This window comes from Anabrus simplex, chromosome 1, assembly GCF_040414725.1.
Source record: "Anabrus simplex isolate iqAnaSimp1 chromosome 1, ASM4041472v1, whole genome shotgun sequence".
Taxonomy (NCBI): domain Eukaryota; kingdom Metazoa; phylum Arthropoda; class Insecta; order Orthoptera; family Tettigoniidae; genus Anabrus; species Anabrus simplex.
Window position 1 is genome coordinate 1,295,696,521 of NC_090265.1, and position 20,688 is coordinate 1,295,717,208.

Sequence of the window (20,688 nt, forward strand, 5' to 3'; positions counted from 1 at the left end):
AACACAATTCTGCACTGATGGCACTTGAGTACTTTGAAATTATTAGTGCAAACAGTGTGCATAATCTATGTATAATTGTGTATGCTTTTTTTTTTTTTTTTTTTTTTGCCGGGCTGAGTGACTCAGATGGTTCAGGTGCTGGTCTTCTGTCCCCAACTTGGCAGGTTCGATCCTGGCTCAGTCCGGTGGTATTTGAAGGTGCTAAAATACATCAGCCTCATATCGGTAGATTTACTGGCGCTTAAAAGAACTCTTGCAGGACTGAATTCCGGCACCTCAGTGTCTCCAAGAAACCTTAAAAGTATTTAGTGAGACATAAAAACCAATAACATTATTTTTACTAATTTTATTTATTGGTTACTGTTATCATAATATATCCATTGGCTACAGTAAATAATATATTATATTTGCAATTAGTAAGTAAGTAAGTAAGGTAAGGTAAGGGTTATACTGCCCGAAGGCAGGTCCAAACCTCTGCAGAGGTGTTCCTGAGCCGGAGTTTACGTGCGGTAGGGTGGCCAGTTCCTTTCCGCTCCTCCATTCCCTTACACCCCCCACCAACAGCGCGTGGCAACCCATCCAACTCCTGACCACGCCCAATGTTGCTTAACTTCGGAGATCTCACGGGATCTGGTGTTTCAACACGGCTATGGCCATTGGCTAAGTAAGTAAGTAAGTAATTTATTGAACATTGCAGGCATTTAGCCCAGATACATGTTCACGATTCCATTACCTAAAACAAAGAACCCTTAAATCCAGTGAGTCTGAACAATTATAGACAGATATTTGCAATTAGTATTAGTAGTATGGTCTCATTTGCTTCTCCTCTCATACCTGTAAATCCTCCAGAGAATTAATGCTATTATGCTCTAGATACCTTTCTACTTGTTGTACATACTATTATCTAGAAATTTAGCCACCCATTCACTCGCTCTTTTGTCTAGTCTAAAAGCTCTCATTTGCATCAGTAGCCTCCCATAATCCACCCTATCAAATGCCTGGCCTGCAAGTTGAAATACCTTCTACCACACCAGTTAGTAATTTTGCAAGTGTGTGTAATATAATAAAAAAGAATACTTTCTCAGAGCTTACATACAGCATACGTCAAGTTGACTGGTCTGTAGTTTTCTGCTTTATGTCTATCACCCTTTCCTTTGTAAACTACTATGCTATTCTACTACTATTACTAGGCTACTATATTAACTCTCCATTCATTTGGTATAACTCCTTCATGCAAACAGTAATCAAATAAGTAAGTGAGATATGGTACTGTATCCCAACCAATTGCTTTTGGTATATCCCCTGAAATCTTATCAGTTCCAGCTGCTTTTCTAAATTTCAACTTTTGTATGTTTTTGTAAATGTCTATATTATCACAAGTAAAATTCAGTAGTTTGTTAGTACAGTGAAACCTCGTTAGTGCATTCCTCATTAACACGCTTTCCCGCTTAACAGGTCGCAAATTCGAAGTCCCGATTCTTATCGTATTAAACCTATATAAAAATACCTCACTTATCGCGCCACGAATTTTCGCTATTACCGCTTAGTACGATCGCATTTTTCCTAGCCCTGAAAATGTTATTTGTCATCACTTGTGGAAGGAACATGATTCCCAACTCAGGTAAGAGCACTCGCCGTAATTGCGTGATAACAGGAAAAGGCCTTGAATTCTTGAACTTCACAGAATAAGTTGCAGCTTCGGAGAGCAAGCTGTTAGCCTCAAAAATGCTCAGTTTTGCTTGCTGGTTAACACTCAGACTGCGAAATAACACAATGAGCCTGTTTGTGCTTATATTTTGCATTCCATTCAGAAGTTAGAAATGTATTTTGTGTTTAGTTGTACAGTAAAGGGTAGCGAATATTTGTGATAGCCTACATCTGGAACATAATCGTGTGAAGTTGACCAGTGTGGTCCATATTTGTCTTATGATAGCCTAATTATGGATACAGAAAAAACCATGGAATTCCTTACTAATGAAGACAAAATTAAAGTCTATCAGCAAGTCGACTGGCATCCACATCTTTAAGTGCGCAGAGTTGGCGTGAATGTTGAAACTCGCACCTTTCAGTTTTGACTCGATCACTCAAGTCACTCTTGGTCGATCAAAGTTTCACTTGATTCAAAATGGTGGCCAAAGTCATTTTGTTGCAGTTGTACATTGCCGTGTATAAGCTCCAATTCATTGTCTAAATGTGTGACCAGAAAAATAATGTTAAATACCCCCCTGGTCTGAAATAAAAGGCTTCTACTAACGCTTTTTTTAATAGAAAAAGTGTGATCCGCAATAATACTTTGATATTTTTATGAGCCCCGTTCAAATGCTTTCATATTTGTTGTTTGGTGTTTTTAACTCTTTTCAGTGCACTATTGTTATTTTACAAGCCTCAGTGAAATAAATTTTCATATTTGTTCTCTCCTGTTTTTCACACTTTTTAATACTCTCTTCTCATAGTGTTTTCACTGTACCTATATCCTTGTGTCAGATAAAGTCGTATCTAGTGTTTCCATATCCTTGTTGGATAGTTTTTATTTGTGTATTTAGTAGTATGTTTTCTCGTTTAACACGTTCTTTTACCTTGTCCCCTGCAGAAACGCGTTAACGAGTTTTCACTGTGTTAGTTACCTTCTCTACGTGGGTATGTTCTCTTGTCCAACTATCTGAACATACTACTGACTAAATACTTCTGCCTTCTGTAAATCCTCGCATTTACACTTTTCCTTAATGATTTCTGGAAAGTCGTTCATGGAACCAGTCTGTACCATAAAATACCTATAGATAGCCTTCCATTTTTCACCAAAATTCATATTCATGTAAACAATGCTTGCCATTATGTTATTCTTAGCTGACATTTTGCTAAATTCAATTTCCTACAAAGTTCCTTCAATCTCTTCTTACTTCCATGACCATTCCTAACTATTTCTTTCTAACTTGTACCTCCTTCATAAACTCTTTATTTTATTATCATCATCACATGAATTCCTTCCAGTGAGTCGGGTAGGATGTTTTAGAACAATATAACTCTTTATTATGGTCTTGGTTTGCTTCTTCTCTCTCTAGGGCATCCCATGTTTCTCCTCTCTTCTCTAGGTATTCTCTTATCTGCTCTAACCACCTTTTTCTAGGGCGTCCAATCAGTCTTTGTCCCGGAATGATATTCTCAAAATACTTCTTTGGAGTTTGAGTTACCTGCATCCACTTAACATGTCCTGGCCACTTCAACCTTGCAACACTCAGCCTTTCTTCCATGGTCAGGCTGACCTGCAGGTCTCTTTATACCTGATCATTCCTAATTATGTCCTTCCTTGTTTTCTGTACAGCTGATCTAAGGAATTTCATTTCAGGAGCTTGCAGTTGACATACTTCTCTTTTAGGTATGATGCAACTCTCCAGACTATATGTCATGATGGGCAGGAGATAAGTCTGCTTAGCTCTCTGAGGAACTCCTTTGTCCCATATCATGTTCCATACTTGATGAAAAATGTTAGATCCTTCTTGCATCCTGTTCAGCACTTCATTCTTGACACCTCCATAGTTTTATATTGTACTCCCAGATATTTAAAAGTATTCACACATTAAATCTTCTCTCCCTCGAGGGTGAGGTTACACAGTGTATTTATCCTACTAACTTTCTTTACCAATGTTTTGCTCTTGCTCATAGTAAACTTATATTTTTAAAACTTGGTACTCCAAAGATCCAATCTCCTCTGAACATCCTTCTCAGTTTCTTCCCAAATGGCAACATCATCAGCAAAAACAAATGCATTAAGATCTTCCTTACGTATTCCTTGAGTTCCTTTATAATAGTATCCATGAGTAAAATGAAGAGTAGTGGGAAAAGAAAACTCCCTTGTTGGACAACTCTTATTTTAAACTACTGAGATCTTCCCTTTTCTACTAGCACACTACTTTCACAACCGTCTTACAATATCTAAACTTTTTTAATTAGTGCTTTTGGAATGTTGTGTTTTTCTAAACATTCCCATATTTTTCCTCTCTCCACCCTGGCATATGCTTTTTCCAAATCCAAAAACACTATTATTAAGTCATTCCCTTTTTCCCAAAACATTTCCATTAACTACCTGAGTGAAAAAAATTAGGCCTGTGGTTCATCTATTTCTTTTAAATCCATGTTGTTCCTCTTCAAATTGGTCTTCCATTATTTATCTTAGTCTCTGTTCTGTAATCTTCTCCACTACCTTAAAATCAATGTGACAAAAGGGTGATGCCTCTTTATTTCTTTATAATTAGACATCAGATATGTGTGCCTCCGTGGCTCAGGTGGCAGTGCACCAGCCTCTCACCGCTGGGTTCCGTGGTTCAAATCCCGGTCACTCCATGTGAGATTTGTGCTGGACTAAGCAGAGGCAGGACAGGTTTTTCTCCAGGTACTCCGGTTTTCCCCGTCATCTTTCATTCCAGCGACACTCTCCAATATCATTTCATTTCATCCGTCGGTCATTAATCATTGCCCCAGAGGACTGCGACAGGCTTCGGCAGCCAGCACAATTCCTATCCTCACCCCTAGATGGGGGCTTCATTCTATTCCTGACCCGGTTGAATGACTGAAAACAGGTTGTAGATTTTCATTTTCATTTGTGTGAAATTGCATATTTTGTTTGCTGATATGCAGTCCTTCAAGGCTGACAAGAAAGTGTGTTTGAAGGTGAAATTGGATGAATTATTAAGTTTAATAGTGCACATATTTGAGACTAATACATACATTTCAAATTTTGGATTTATTGTGCATGTTTTCAACTTTTATTATGCATATATTAACATATTTTACAAGTAGTCTTCAAGAAAATGTAAAGTAATTAATGCTGTGAACTCTTTCTAAATAAATAGTGCTAATTGTCGCTGTGTTGTTAGTGACTTGTCCAGTGACTTGTTTCTAAGTTTGATTTTAAAACAAAGTTGCACAGACAATACCAAAACCTAGAAGTAGTAGGCGTTACCTTACAGGATGCTGGATTGGAGGTGATGCAGATTATACCACTGACGGTAAAACAATTTTTTGTCATGTTTGTGACAAACGGGTTCTGTGTGAAATAAATTACCAGCTAACACAGCACTCTAATATACCTCAGCTCATATAAATGTTAAGCAAGTTGGTAGTGGTAAGACAAAACAAATCTTACTGACACAAGAACTTTCATCCACTTCGGGACGAAATGAGTTTACCCATGATTTATGTTGCACACTAATTGCCAAAAATATTCCATGGAAGAGATTAACCAACCCTCACATCCATAGCTTTCTTGATAAGTATTGCAACCAGACCATTACTCAAGAGTCGACAGTTTGGAAAGCATACTTAGATAAATGTTACAATTCAGTGATGGAAGAAATCCAAACTGAGTTATTTGACTGTCTGATATGTGGAGTTGTAGACGAGACTACCGGTGCATGTGGTAGATACATAGCAACATTTCTGCTTGCCTTATGTTGTCACAACTGTTAGCTCACTGCATTAGCTTTGCTGCACTTTGATTCAGCTTTGCATATTATAATAACTTATTATCGTGGGAGAAGACACATCCTAAGTACTTGAAGTGATCCACCTGTTCCAGTTTCATATTCCCTACCTGGCATTACTTAAGTCTTGTAAATGCTTATTTTCATATCATACTCACTGCACCTCTTTTCAAGCTCCAAGGTATTAGATTGCAGGCTTTCAGCTCTCAACTATCAGCTCCGTATTACATTTCCACTCTATTGAATCCCTCCCTGTGATTTTTTTTACCTATCAGTAAATATCTTTTCTACTTCAAGGTCAGAGAAATTACTATTGCTAACCACTGAATGAATTTTTGTAGAAATTATCACGGTTAAATAGTTAGATATTTGATAGTCTATAAATACTACAGTGCATTATATGTAATAGATTGTTTACAGTTAAATTTGGTATGATTGGTTTATTACTTTGAAATGTGACAAGATATTCTAGAGCACTTACAATGAAAGTCTAAATTGACCATTTGAACAAGGAACAATGTAAATCTAAACGGTAGATTTATATAGGAAAATGAAAATCCGCAGCCTGTTTCCAGTCATTTGATCATGTCAGGAATGGAATGAATGAAGCTCCCATCTAGTGGCAAGGATAGGAACTGTGCTGGCTTCCGAAGCTTATCGCGCTCTTCTGGGGCAATGATTATTGACTGACAAATGAAATGATATTGGAGTGTGTTGCTGGAATGAAAGATGATGGGGAAAACCTGAGTACCCAGAGGAAAACCTGCCCTGCCTCTGCTTTGTCCAGCACAAATCTCACGTGAAGTGACCAGGATTTGGACTACAGAACCAGCGGTGACAGCTGCCTCCTGAGCCATGGAGGCTCAAATGGTAGATTTCAATTTTTGTTAAAATTAAAATTCCTGGGTTCAAATTAGTCATTTTGGCTGTAAAATTTCTATTAGTATAATTTTATACTTACATCAAGTAACCATTTCATGTTTAATTTACAGGTCCAATATTGGCCTTCGCACAAACAATTCACATGTCGGCAAGTTTCCTATCACCTTTGGTTGCTGGCTTCTTATTACAAGACAATGTAAGTTATGTATTCCTTAATGTATATGGTAGTTTGGCAAACAGTGTACAGCCTTTGTAACTGATAGATTTTTCTGGAGATAAGAAATTGCAAATAATAATTTCATTATTACTGGATCCTTCTTTCATGCATTATTCTCATCCTCAGCTCACACACGAACCACCAGCAGCATATAGATAGAGTTTATGTTTATGAGCAGCTTTCATACTGTTAACTTACATGCTGGGAGGCAAATAATGCATTAAATAAGGCTACTGTAGCTTTTCATTCTGATCATCAGTATAGAACTATTTTCTATTTTAGAAAAGAACTGCTTGCTAGGAAAATCTCCGAACACTCAGATTCAATTCAAAGCATGTGTATAATGTAAATATGTGAGTTTTGTAATACTGATGCTAGTAGTTACCTTGCAAAATTTGGCATTTCATCCGTGAAGTTTTTTGAGTATTGATATAATATGCATTCGAACTGAGGAGCAAAATGACAATATAGAAGGAAAAGTACAATGTAGGTGCACAAAACTGAATGTGCTCCCATCACCACTGTTAAAAAGCACCTTGTATAAGTCACTCCCATTTCTTTCCATGCAAGAAGCAAAATGCCATGTTTATGTAGATTTCAGAATCTAATAATATATTCATCATAATTTTCTAGCTGCAGTTTCCTCTATGTCTTCCCACTCGACATTCCTCTTGCTGACCTCCAAATTCACTTTGTCTGTCCATCGATTCCTTGGCCTCCCTAAAGGCCTGTCCCCTTTCATTTTTCTGTCGAAGTAATTCCTTGATGTTGTCATTGTGTCCATCCTCATAACATGTCCAAACCTTTGTAGCCTGAGTCTTCCTAAAAGATGGTTATGAATTTCATGTTTTTGATCCGTATTGAACAATATATAAGTAATAATAATAATAACTTAAATGTTTCCACCTTTTCAATACAATATATTCACAAATTTACAAAATTATACGGTACCCGGTACTAGTTTCGACCCATCTAGGGGTCATCATCAGCCGTATTGGAGCAAAGATCATTTGTGGCGAAATCCTAAGACAATATTCTTCCTAAAAGCTCGGTAACAGGTATTTTGATGCTAGCCTCCTTCCTGTTTGCTACATTTCTAATCTTGTCTTTCCTGGTCTTCTGGTTATTGTTCTGATGAATTTCATTTCTGTTGACTGGATTTTACTATTAGCCTGGTTATGCAGGGTACGTGTTTAGAGTCCATAGGTGAGAATTGGAATGAAGTAGGTGTGAAACATGGTCAATTTTGCTTTCTGGGTATTTTATCATCCCAGAGTAGATTTGTCACTTGAAAATAAAATTGAGAAGTTTTCTGAGTCCTGTTAAGTATTTTTATTGTGTTATATTTTGTGATGGAGTATTAAATAGTGCATTCAGCTTGTTTGTGCTTGGTCCAAGGCTTAATTGGGACCAGGCATATCTGTTGTGCCATCTGTAAGAATGAGGTAGATGCCAGTCAAAGAACATCTAGTTCATCTCAAGTTATATTTTGACCAATTGTTACGCACGAGGAAAATACATATGATAATATAACATAGGTTAGTAAATTTAGTTACAGGCTACATAAAATGTTTTTATATTATTCCTGTCACCAGACCCAGAGTACTGTGAATGAAGTTATTGACTGATATAACACCACTGCGAACAGGTAAACCAGACTACCTGAGAATAGATTTCAGCTACCTCTCTCCCTCAGGCAGAACACCCTCAAGGTCATCAACACGATCCCTGTTGTCCATACCCATTCACCACAGTAGGATGTATAACAACTCATTTGTACCGAGGACCATACGTTCCTGGAATTCCCTCTCGGCTGAAATTAGAGACATAAGCAACTTAAAGGTATTCAAAAGAATGTGCTGGAACTTTTATCTACAAACAGAATAATTTACTCCAAGAAGTACCCTCAAATGTTAGATTAAGTCAAATGGATAAAATGTAAATGTAATATTACTAACATTGACAATTTTCGAGGTATAGTTTTAATAATAGTAAATACTATAAATTCATTTTAAAATGTTAAAAACAAATTATGATACTTTACATTTTCACTTAAATTACATTTCATGTAAATTTTAAATTATATTAAACTTATTTTTAATTTTAAGTAGTTATAATGTTCTGTTTACACAGGTGTTCAATTATATGGTTTGGCATAATAGCAGGCTCCGTAGCCTGAGCCCCGCCATGTACAGCAAGACATTAATAAATAAATAAATAAATAAATAAATAAATAAATAAATAAATAAATAAATAAATAAATAAATAAATAAATAAATAAATAAATAAATAAATAAATAAATAAATAAATAAATAAATAAATAAATAAAGAAATAAATAAATAAAGAAATCAATCAATCAATCAATCATACTGTATATATTAACCTACTTTCTTGGAAGATAGTGGAAAGTTTGTGACATACAATATGATGCAAGAAAGTCCAAAACAGAAAATTCCGCTTCTAAATGGTAGAAATTAAATTTTCTGGAAAACAAAACTGCGAGCAATGTTAATATGCGATGACTTGTGGGATATTGTGATTCAGCCAAAACTGGAAATGGCACATGATGAATGGAAAAGAAGAAATAATAAGGCTGTAGCATTCATAACCTTGAGTGTCGAAGATAATCAGCTGATTCACTTCTCACATCTTGAGAATGATTATGATATATGGGAAGCATTGAAGAAAAAATACGAACGCTCCACGTTTGGCAGTCATTTATATCTATGTAAAAAGTTGTACAATATCCACTATCGTAGTGGGCTGATGTCTGATCATATTGACACAATTATGCAGATGGTAAGTTCGCTTCAGGGATCCGGGAAACCTCTTGAAGATGAGGAGGTGGTCGCAATTTTGCTCATGAGTTTACCAGGGCTCATCACAGCACTCAAGGGTAGGTATGTTAGACGAATACCAGAGGTGTGTCAAGACAGTGGAGCTGAGTAAAGATAATACAGAGTTGGTGCTACAGCTATCAAGTTCAACATCACGAAAGGGTGGATCAGGCCACAAAGTAGCTATAAATATGGGAGAAGCTTTAAAAGTAACAGAAAGGAAACATAGACATGTCATTTTTGTAAGTAGCCAGGACATCTGAAAGAAAACTGTTTCCATTAGAAATACGAAATGGAGAAGAAAACAATACAGAATCAGCAAAATCTTCAGTTATGGAAACACACAAAACAAGAAACTCCTATGTGATATTCAAAGTTGGAGAATCAACAGAATCCTGGCTCAGTCTGGTGGTATTTGAAGGTACTCAGATACGTCAGCCTCGTGTCGATAGATTTACTGGCACGTGAAATAACTCTTGCGAGACGAAATTCCGGAAACTCAAGGTCTCTGAAAAAAATAAAAGCAGTTAGTGGGATGTAAAAACATACAACATTATTATTAGAAACTACAGAGGAGGTGAGTAACCATAGCTGGTGCACAGATTCTGGTGCATCAAACCATGACATATAACAGATTATTTAAAGTGCTGCACAATACAGTTGTAACAATTTTCCTTGCATATGGCTCATTGATAAAGGCTAAACATGTTGGTGATTTGTTGGCTAACGTATTCATTACCATATAGCTGTACCCAACAGGTAAAGTTGAAAGATGTGTTGTGCAGTCCGCAACTCAACAATAGTTTGTTGTCAGCTCAACGGATAATTCAATGAGGTTATTGTATGACATTTTTAAACAACACTTGCACAATTTATCAAGATGAGAAAATTATTGCAAGAGCAGAAAATAATGAGAATTTGTTTAGATTAAAAACGAGTAATGAGTCAGTACGAATTACAAATGCGACAGCAAGCCTTCGCCAATGGCATCGTCGTCTAGGACATAAAAGTTTAGCAGGCATTAAACGGCTAATCAAAGAAGGACTTATCACCGGAATTAACACTGTGAAAGATACAAACATCATCATTTGTGCAGAATATATAAAGGGGAAACTAGTCCGAAAGAAATTCTTGGAGAGTAGTAGCAGGAAAGAAGGAGCCACTGAAGCTAATTCTTTCTGATGTATGTGGACCAATGCAAACGGCAACTCCAAGTGGCAACAGGTATCTACATCCTTTAACTGAAGATTATTCTCGTTTCACAGTTGTGAAGTTAATGAAAAGCAAGCAGGAAGTGGCAGGGGTTGTGATTGAATATATTGCAGCAGTGACCACACACTTTGGCAGAAAAGTGGAAGTTCTAAGCACTGATAACAGTAGAGAATATGTATCACATGAATTGGAAAATCATTTATGAAAAGAAGGAATTCAACATCAATTTACGGTGCCCTACGCAATGTTACAAAACGAAGTGGCAGAGCGGAATTGTGTAACCAGTCATGTGATAGAGAAAATACCTTTAGAATTGTTTACTGGACAGAAACCGGATTTGAGTCATATCTTGGTATTTGGATCGAAGGTGTTCTCTTGGATACCAAAACAGAAACATCAGAAGTGGGATGACAAATCAGAGGAAGGCATTCTGGTCAGCTACGATGGAAATAGCAAAGGTTATAGGATCCTGAACCTGAAGAGAGATCAGTCCGAATAATAGAAAAGGAAGTCAAGGAGGGAGAACCTCAGAAGATTTCAGAATGAGAAGGGGCAGTGGGCAGAAATGAATTGAATCAGAATGACGTTCGTACAAACGAAATAGTAGATTACGAGATGACGACACGGAAAGTGATCAAGAAACTAGTGAAGCTGATGATCAGCCTCATGTAGATACAGACGAAGACGAATTGCCAGAGAGAAGGACTTCACAACGCAAAAACAAAGGTGTACCAGCCAAGAGATTGACATACATTGTCGAAAGAAGCTGCATTATGGCACCAGCATCTTGAAACGAGGTGTTAAAATTGCCACTTCATGAGCGACAAATGTGGATTGATTTGGCAGAAGAAGAAATAAGATTTTTCGAGAAACACCAGGTATGGAAATCATGTGATCTTCTGCAAGGAAAAAGAACAATAACTTGCAAGTGGGTTTTTAAGGCAAAATTGGACAATAAAGGTCAGATTCATACTTGAAAAGCTAGGTTAGTCGCTCAAGGTTTCTCTTAACATTTTGGAGAAAACTACGATGACATGTATACACCTGAAGTAAAACATGAAACCAGCAAGGTGTTACTTGTTGTCGCAGCCAAGAAGAAATTGCATGTACGACAGCTCGATGTAAAAAGCACCTATTGAAACGGCAGGCTGGACAAAGAAATATTAGAAGGTTTAGTGAAACCCATAAATGAAACAAAAGTCCAAAAACTATTAAAGAGCCTCTATGGTCTAAAGCAATCAGCAAGAGTCTGGAACAAAAGAACAGCCAAGATACTAGCTAGATTGAGCTTTAAACACAGGGCCGCTGATCAGTGTCTGTATACCTGTAAAGCAGAGGATGGAAATATGATGTATACTGCTATACATTGACGACATGTTAGTGGCATCTATAGTTTCGTAAGAAAATATTTTCCACCTAATCGATAACTTTCTTTATTTTGCCTTTGGCAATTTATAATATCATTAAGAATAACAGGACATGTTTTGATCACATCAGCTGCATATCGTCATTGCCGGGACAAAACCTCCTATGTGAAATATTTTAGCTTAGAACTTTGGCCGGTAAGGTTCTGTCATCTAAGGTGCAATATTGTGTGAACATGGTCAAGGCATTCTCGCTCTTCATAATGTATGTGCTGCGGGTCAGTATATCTCCAAAAATATTATCACATAGGAGGTTTTTCCCCGGCAACGACGATATACAAAGGCTTAGATAAAAAGTATAAAGTGAGCACATAGTTAAAACTTTGTTGACTTTAAAACTAATGTTAGTAAAGGACATATGGGTTGGGGGGAAGGGGGAGGGGGTAGTGTGCGATGGGAGGGACGGTTATTACAAGGGAGTTAAATTTAAAATAAATTAAAATCTACTATCTTATGAACTAAAATAGCTTTGGTATCATTTTATCACTTATTGTTTAAATACTAGAAACTGGTGGTGTTACCTTGAAGAAATGTTTTTTTTTACTGAAATGTGCTTCTTCTTTACTTGACTTCTAGTTTTCTTCCTCGTCACTTTGTACTCTACTAAAAAGATTCATCCCTTTGTTTGAAGTTGAAAGGGTGTATTCACTGTTGGTTGAATTGAGAATTATATTCATATGCATGTCAGGTTGGATAGCTTGTTGTACAATCTGTAATTGGCAGAAAAAAATGCGTCAGTTAAAATCGCCTGCAGAAGTGTTGTCTAAGGAAATTGTTTCGTACTAAAATAATGGAAATTGATTGAGTAATTTTGAACTTACCCCTGTCCAATTCACTTTCTTTACTCCCTGCGATTACGAGTGTGGGTCTGTTTCTACTGTCCTCGACCTTGTGTAATAGCAATGTGATGTGGTCTGTTTGCTAGCGTGATTTAGAGGGGAGAGGGAAAGTGAGGATGCGTCATCATTTGTTGTTTTCTCGCGAGGAGGTGGCTTCTGACTGTGACGTAGAGCCCTCGTGCCTGCTTGTTGCACTTGCTGGGCGTGTTTGATTCCTACCTAATATATCCATATATCTCAGTATATGTTTGCATAGGGAATTTCGTTGTTCATTCATCTTGTTTAAGTTCTTGTCCTTATTTATTAGCTTATCAAGAAAAATATGAATATTTTCTGAACTATTCATCAGTCTTCCTTTATTTATTCTATTAATAACTACAAGATCTTGTTTGATATCTGTAAATTTATGACATGTCTCTTTCATGTGTACTCCCATTGCGGAAAACTTTCTATATTTTTCCGCATTGACGTGTTCTTGATACCTTATCGCAAAGTTCCGTCTGGATTGCCCAACATACGTGGCTTCATATTGGTTGCAAATCAACTTATAAATTCCTGAATCTTGGAAACAATCTTCTTTGTTCTTATTAACTATGTTATGGTTGAAAAACCTGTGCCTAGTGTTATTGTTTGTTGAAAACGCTACCTTGATGTCGTATTTCTTAACTAAATTTGTGTACCGAGCTCGATAGCTGAAGTCGCTTAAGTGCGGCCAGTATCCAGTATTCGGGAGATAGTAGGTTCGAACCCCACTGTCGGCAGCCCTGAAAATGGTTTTCCGTGGTTTCCCATTTTCACACCAGGCAAATGCTGGGGCTGTACCTTAATTAAGGCCACGGCCGCCTCCTTCCCACTCCTAGCCCTTTCCCGTCTCATCGTCGCCATAAGACCTATCTGTGTCAGTGCGACGTAAAGCAACTAGCAAAAAAAAAAAAAAAAACATTGTAATTGCGTAGATGTTAGGATTGTTGTAGGTAAACTTCACGTACTTTATTGTTTTCTCTGACTGTTTTATTAAATTAGTTTGTAGTTTACATTTATGTTTAGTGATTAAACTGTTAATAACTTGAAGACTAAAGACATTATTCAAGGCTTATTGTTGGATAAAAGCAAGTTCTTTGTTTCTCTCTTTGTCGGTTAAAGGAACTTCGAAGGCCCTATTAATAAAGCTATAATATGCAGATTTTTTCTCTGAGTCGGGATGTAGAGAGTTATTATGAATCGTGGTTGGAGTAAATGTAGGCTTCCTATATATTCCGAAGTAAAATTGGTTTCCTTTCCTAGTTGTAACATCTAAAAATTGATTGAACCATTTTTCTCTTCCTCAATAGTAAACTGTATATTAGGACCTTAGGTGTTCAGGATGTTCAAAATATTAAGACTATCATTAAGATCCTTATTAATTAAAGCATATGTGTCATCTACATAGCGTACCCACAAATCAAACCCTTTAATGTGGCCTACAATGTGAGAGTGGTCCAAGTATATATTAGCTAGTATGCCTGAGGCAGGGGCTCCCATGGGGAGGCCATCTTGTTGGTATATTTTGTTGTTAAATAAAAAGTGGGGCCGATGACCTTCGATGTTAGGCCCCTTAAAACAACAAGCATAATCATCAAATAAAAAGTAGTTCTAGTTGAGTACAGATTTAAGGATTGTCATGAACTATTCTATTTTGGGTATGCTAATCCGTTTGTGTTCTAATAAATTAGTTTTTATGATCTCAATATATGAATATATTGTGATGTTTTGTATGTGGGGCTCTTATGGAAGTTAATTACTGGTCTGATAGATATCTCTTTTTTGTGCAACTTGGGCATGGCTCTTGCTATAAGGAGTCCTGGGTTCATATTTACCAGCTTCTGTGATTCCTGCTCACATAGAAGGAAAGTAGTTTGTTTGAGTATTCCTTTTGTAGGGGAAGCATTTGTCTCACCAGAGAAACACAGGTGGTTTACATATGGGTGACTTCTCCTGTTACTGTATATATACGAATCCAAACCCCAAGGTGCAACAACCCTAAAGAGCCTTGGCTTACCAAGCAACCGCTGCTCAGACCAAAGGCCTGCAGATTATGAGGTGTCATATGGTCAGCACAACAAATCCTCTCGGCCGTTCCTCTTGGATTTCTAGACCAGGAGCCGCCATCTCGCTGTCAGATAGCTCCTCAATTGTAATCACATAGGCTGAGTAGACCTCGAGCCAGCCCTCAGATACAGGTAAAAATCCCTGACCTGTCCGGGAATCGAACCTGGGGCCTTTGGTTAAAGGCAGCCACACTATCGCTACACCACGGGGCTGATTATATACGAATACTCTGTGCATATTTCTTTCAAATGTTGGCACCAAAATTTACAGGCCCATTCATTACTTGGGATTAGGTTACAACTAGTAATACCTGAATCCCGTTATACTTTGCTGCTGCACAAGGCATCAGTTACCTAGATAGAAGAGAGATGTGAATCACATTTTAAGTATGGCTACAAGTGCAGCAAGTTCTCATTAATATTCAGTAATGGCTAAAGAAAAGCTTTGCTTTATTGAAGTTGCTAAGAAAGTATGATATCAGCAAAATTTGTATTCACAAGTAGCAAAACAGCAAAGTCAACTTCAAGAAACAAATAGTAATCACTGGGCACTTCATGGTCAAAAAGCGAAGCATCTAGATATCGAAAAATAGGGTAGAAAGGGGTAATAAGGTACACAGTTACAATTGAAATGTGCCAGATTTAGCTGTAGCAAGGGAACTAGACATCACAGGTTTCTAAGCTATCTGAATCTAATCCCAGTGGATTAAACTTCTGGAGAAAAACTAGCATTGCTGCAACAGTGTCTGAAGACTGGTAATGTTATTTTCTGTACATTGCTTTAAAACAAATCTAATTTTCTAATTTTATGTACTGTGGGATTAATTTCTTTTAAATAAGACACGAATTAAAGCTACTTTTTTTCATCTTTTTTAGAATTTTTCTTCCTAAATTCAGGGTGAGCAGATTACACACACATATCCAGTATTCTTTGAATCATCAGTATTAGGCTAGAAACATGTGTTTTCTTGGATTTCAGTGTTGAAGTTCAGATACTTCCCTGGTAAAAATACAAAGAAACTGTTACATAAAATGTAGAAAGGAACTTTATCTAGTTGCATAAGTGTAGCAAGGATGAGACTTAAGTTGTACTTCAGACTGAGTGAGGATTTATTATCTGTGACAGTGATGAATCACATGTCTCATTAAATATACTTCAAAATTCAATTGGCTAATTGATTGTAAAGGTCTAACTTGAACTAAAAAATTGACTAACTAATGCTAGCAGTGAGTAATGTTAAATAAGCTCCTAAAAATATGTCTCTATAATAGAATTATCTTTCTTTTCAGCAATATCTTGAAAACTGGCTACATGTCTTCTGGGTTTCGTTGATTGTCAGTTGTGTGACATACATACCATTCCAGATATTCGGCACCGCCGATATCCAACCTTGGAACTACCCCAACCAGAAGATTCCTGTTTCCATTAGTGAGTTAACTGAACCGTTGCAGATGGAGAAGACAATGCGGAAAGGAGAGTCAAGGCGTGCAAGTGGAGAAGCAGCTGAAGGCTGAAGAGAAATTGAAGTGATGTTACAAACATCACATGGGCAACCTTTGGTTTATTAACTGGTCTTTGCAAGTGCCTCTCCATATTGCTGGATGTAATTATCCTTGCTTTCTGCCTTGTCCATGTCTTTACTTTAAAGTTATATTAATTTTAATGGACATGGATATATTTTTACCAGGTGTCATATTTTATATGTGGTTAACTGGAACTTAACATGCATTCCATTATCCATAGAACTTCTCAATTAAGCAGGGTTGGGTAGAACTGTTCTCAGATAGCACTTACTATATATAAACCTAGCTATTCTTTTATATCAACTACTCTTTGATATCATTGTATTGATGTGAAAAAACAATAGTGAAAATGTACTTTTTAGTCTAAAGACAAGTTACTTAAGTAGGATTTTTTTATAAATTCAGGTGAATGATGCAGAATGTAGTTGTAAAAAACAAACCAAGTACAAACTAATGGGTTATTTCTATAACAATTACTTGCACAATTTAATTAGTGAAGTGTGCAATATAGTTTTTGCTCAACTGCTACGAAATATGAAATAAACATTTCTTTTAATGTTTAGTGTGTATGCACTATGCAACTTTACTGGTTATTCTCTCCTCTCGTGGTCCTTGTTGTCTCATATCATTTGTCTCCAGATCTGAAGGTAATCAAGTCAGTGAAAGTGAAAAAGTTGCTTAATGAATTGGTTGATTTATGTAAACATTTATAGGATATCAAGGCCACTTAATGTTTGGAACCATACTTCTTTTAGGTTAGAATGAATGATGTTGTCCACGGCTGTGCATTTAAAATTATTACATAATATACATGGCTGGATATGTCAATTGCCTATCAAGCCACTGTCCAAGATACCCTCTTAGAGGAGCTACCAAAACTCTCAACAGGAAGCAGGAGGGGGTTTGGGATGGGTGGAGAGAGAAAGAGAGAGAAGGAAGAGGAAATTAGTTGTTCCATCTGAAGAGCCTGCTACCTTACTACTATTGAGTGACTGGTTTGCCTCAAAGTTTTACATTAGGTTTCATCCCTGTCACTGTCATCCCCTGTTTGGAATCAAGTAAAAATTGACAGACAGTGACAGTGGTGCAATAGTGAGATGTTGTTGCATAGTTAATTTTCAGTACTTAGCAGTTTGTACCAGTACCAGTGTATTATTTCTTTATTTAAAGGTATTTATGATGAGTGAAATTGACTGGGACTTAGGTTCTCAAACAAACAAACAAACAAACAAACAAAGGAGCAAGTTAAGTGAATAAGAACTCACAAAAACACCCACCATTAGCTCAGATTTGCATTTTGCGCCTCTAAACAACAAAGAACGTACCATATGAAGAATGTGCTAATGTAAATGGACTGGAAGAGTAACCAGAACACTGAAAAAGTTGACTTAGGGGTGAATAAGTATCTTTTTTTCTTTTTTTTTGTTATTTGCTTTACGTCGCACAGACACAGATAGGTCTTACGGCGATGATGGGGCAGGAAGGGACTAGGAGTGGGAAGGAAGCGTCCGTGGCCTTAATTAAGGTACAGCCCCAGCATTTGCTTGGTGTGAAAAGGGGGAAACCACGGAAAACCATCTTCAGGGCTTCTGACAGTGGGGTTCGAACCCACAATCTCCCGAATACTGGATACTGGCCGCACTTAAGCGACTGCAGCTGTCGAGCTCGGTGAATAAGTATCTAAATTAAGCCCTGATTATATAAACAGAAAGAATGAGACCATAATTACTATCTTATTCTTACAATTTCACTAAATAAGTCAGCAGTCTTTTTTCTTAATAAGGGTGTATCTAGAAAAGGCAACTGAGGAAAGAATTCAAAACTATTCCTATATGCTCAGACATAAAGGGCATACAGCTGTTCCCAATTCATGTGGTAGATATCCTTCCTTAAATATTAGAGCTATTTCATGCTCCTGTCTTGCCCGTTAGCCAGCCATAACCAAAATATAGTAAAATGCTTACTATGGATCAGTACCGGTCTATACTGTATACACATTTAAGGATTCTTTCCCTACATTCCTTCTGCAGATATGTACAGTAGAGTCTCGATTAACCGATCTAAACGGGACCTGGACTACGTCGGATCACCGAAAATGTCGGATAATACAGAATAACTTTGAAAATGAACTGAAACAGGAAGGCTATACGCTAGTACTATAACGACATGTTTTACGGTACTCTATTTATTGAATTATACATTCAATTGTACAGTACATGCAGTATTGAACGAAAACATTCCAGATGTCTTACGAAAAGAAACTTTTCTCCACAGATATTAAGCTGCCTAATGCCGTGCCGTTTTTTTCCACCGATCTAGCCACCCAGCACTGGCGGGAAAATTAGGGTCCCTTTCATTAAACTCCTTCTGGAAATACACAGCCTTTAACTGCAGAATGGGGCCAGATATTGCCAGGCCCTTTTCCCGGTGTTGAGATAACCAAAGAAATAGTGCTTCACTTACTTTTTCGTACTCACATTGTTTCATTGTTTTTCTCTGCTCGAGCACCACTTTTCAATTTCTTCCCTCTGTTTTTTCCAGTCTCCCACTGCAACACATCCAACACCATAATCTGAAGCCACATCTTGAAGAATTTCCCCTTTGTCCAGTCTCTTTAATGCACTCAACTTGTCTTCCATAAAAACAATCACTTTCTTCCATTTACTCGCTATACTCACAGAGGATATGAAAACTATAACATCCGCACCCAACCAATACTACAATGAACAATGACTGAAGACTCACTGCACCTGTCCTTGAGAAAAGAAAACCGTCCTACCGCCACTGGTCAGGCCAGTGTTTGTCCCATGGTCGCACCCTCCACACCAGGTGTGCCTGAATTCAGTCTCCACCAAAAGATCAAATTAAGTCTACCAGTGTCGGATAACACAGAATGTCGGATAAGCGAAGGTCGGATGAGCGAGACTCTACTGTATTGCTGAATTCTCTTTTTTTTCTTTTTTTTTTTTTTCTTTTGCTATTTGCTTTACGTTGCACCGACACAGATAGGCCTTATGACGACTATGGGATAGGAAAGGCCTAGGAATTGGAAGGAATCGGCCGTGGCCTTAATTAAGGTACAGCCCCGGCATTTGCCTGGTGTGAAAATGGGAAACCACGGAAAACCATCCTCAGGGCTGCCAACAGTGGGGCTCGAACCCACTGTCTCCCGATTACTGGATACTGGCCGCACTTAAGCAACTGCAGCTATCGAGCTCGGTGCTGAATTCTCAAGAATGTTATATATGCTCATAAAAGCATTCCTAAAAATAAAGAAAAGATTGCAATCAAGTGAGTAGGTAGTATAGCTGTGAGCTTGCATTCAAGATATGGTGGGTATGATCCTCGCCACTGGCTTATCTGAGATGGTTTTCCATGGTTTTCCTTTTTCATGCTTGGTAAATGTCCGACTTTACCTTAATGCTGTGGCTACATTCCCAGTCTTGGTTCTATCCTTTCCCTATGTTCCCAAAATCCTTAAGGAGTTGGTGCAACATTAAACAAACAATAACAAAATTTGCATTTACACAGTATTTTTAGTGTTTACAATATAGCTACCAACTAGCTGCACTCACCTTTTCTATGGAACTTCTGCAAACTTTTGCCGCACTCTTTATAATATTGGAACATTACTTGGAATTACTGCAGTACTTAAAATTTGCCCAACCCTGAATAAAACTATGTTGAATATAAATGTATATAGAACTGCTTCAGTGTTATTATGAATAGCAGAAGTGATGTATAATGTTAGCCAAGATTATATTATTGAAGTGTTGGTTTCAGGTTATGGTTTGCACATTTGTATCTTTTCCTCTTTCTTTTAACCAGCAATACATGGGAAATAAGTCTTGTATTATTTATTTAGCAGTGTTATACAAGAGTATTTTGTAAAAGTAATTATTTTCTGATCTAAGTGTCATTGGCACATTTTTGTACTTACAGAAAAGGAGAAATAACAAAGCCATATTTTATTGGGTGATGTTAAATTCCATTTCAGCTCTGATTTATAAAGTAACTAGTTACATTTTGTGTACTTTTCTCTTGAAGAAGTTGCATCTGTAACATGTGAAAATGTACCTTGTCGTTCAGAACTGAAATTATGTATAGTTTTTGTTACTCAGAAAGCTTTACACCCACCTTCCTAAAACATACCTACCTTAATATTTAAATTGAGTCCTGAAAATATG

The 20,688-nt window shown here is 37.2% G+C and overlaps 1 protein-coding gene across 2 annotated transcripts in view; it reads left to right on the forward strand.

The window, feature by feature from the left end:
- The window catches only part of LOC136858277 (vesicular glutamate transporter 3), a 591,282-nt gene extending 572,750 nt beyond the window's left edge, over positions 1–18,532 (forward strand). For both annotated transcript variants that reach the window (XM_067137692.2, XM_067137693.2), the window contains 2 exons: positions 6,470–6,555; positions 16,268–18,532. In XM_067137692.2, coding sequence (XP_066993793.2) covers positions 6,470–6,555; positions 16,268–16,492 — 311 coding nt within the window. In that variant the 3' untranslated portion in view covers positions 16,493–18,532. The remainder of the gene's footprint in view (positions 1–6,469; positions 6,556–16,267) is intronic.
- The last annotated feature ends 2,156 nt before the right edge of the window (positions 18,533–20,688 follow it).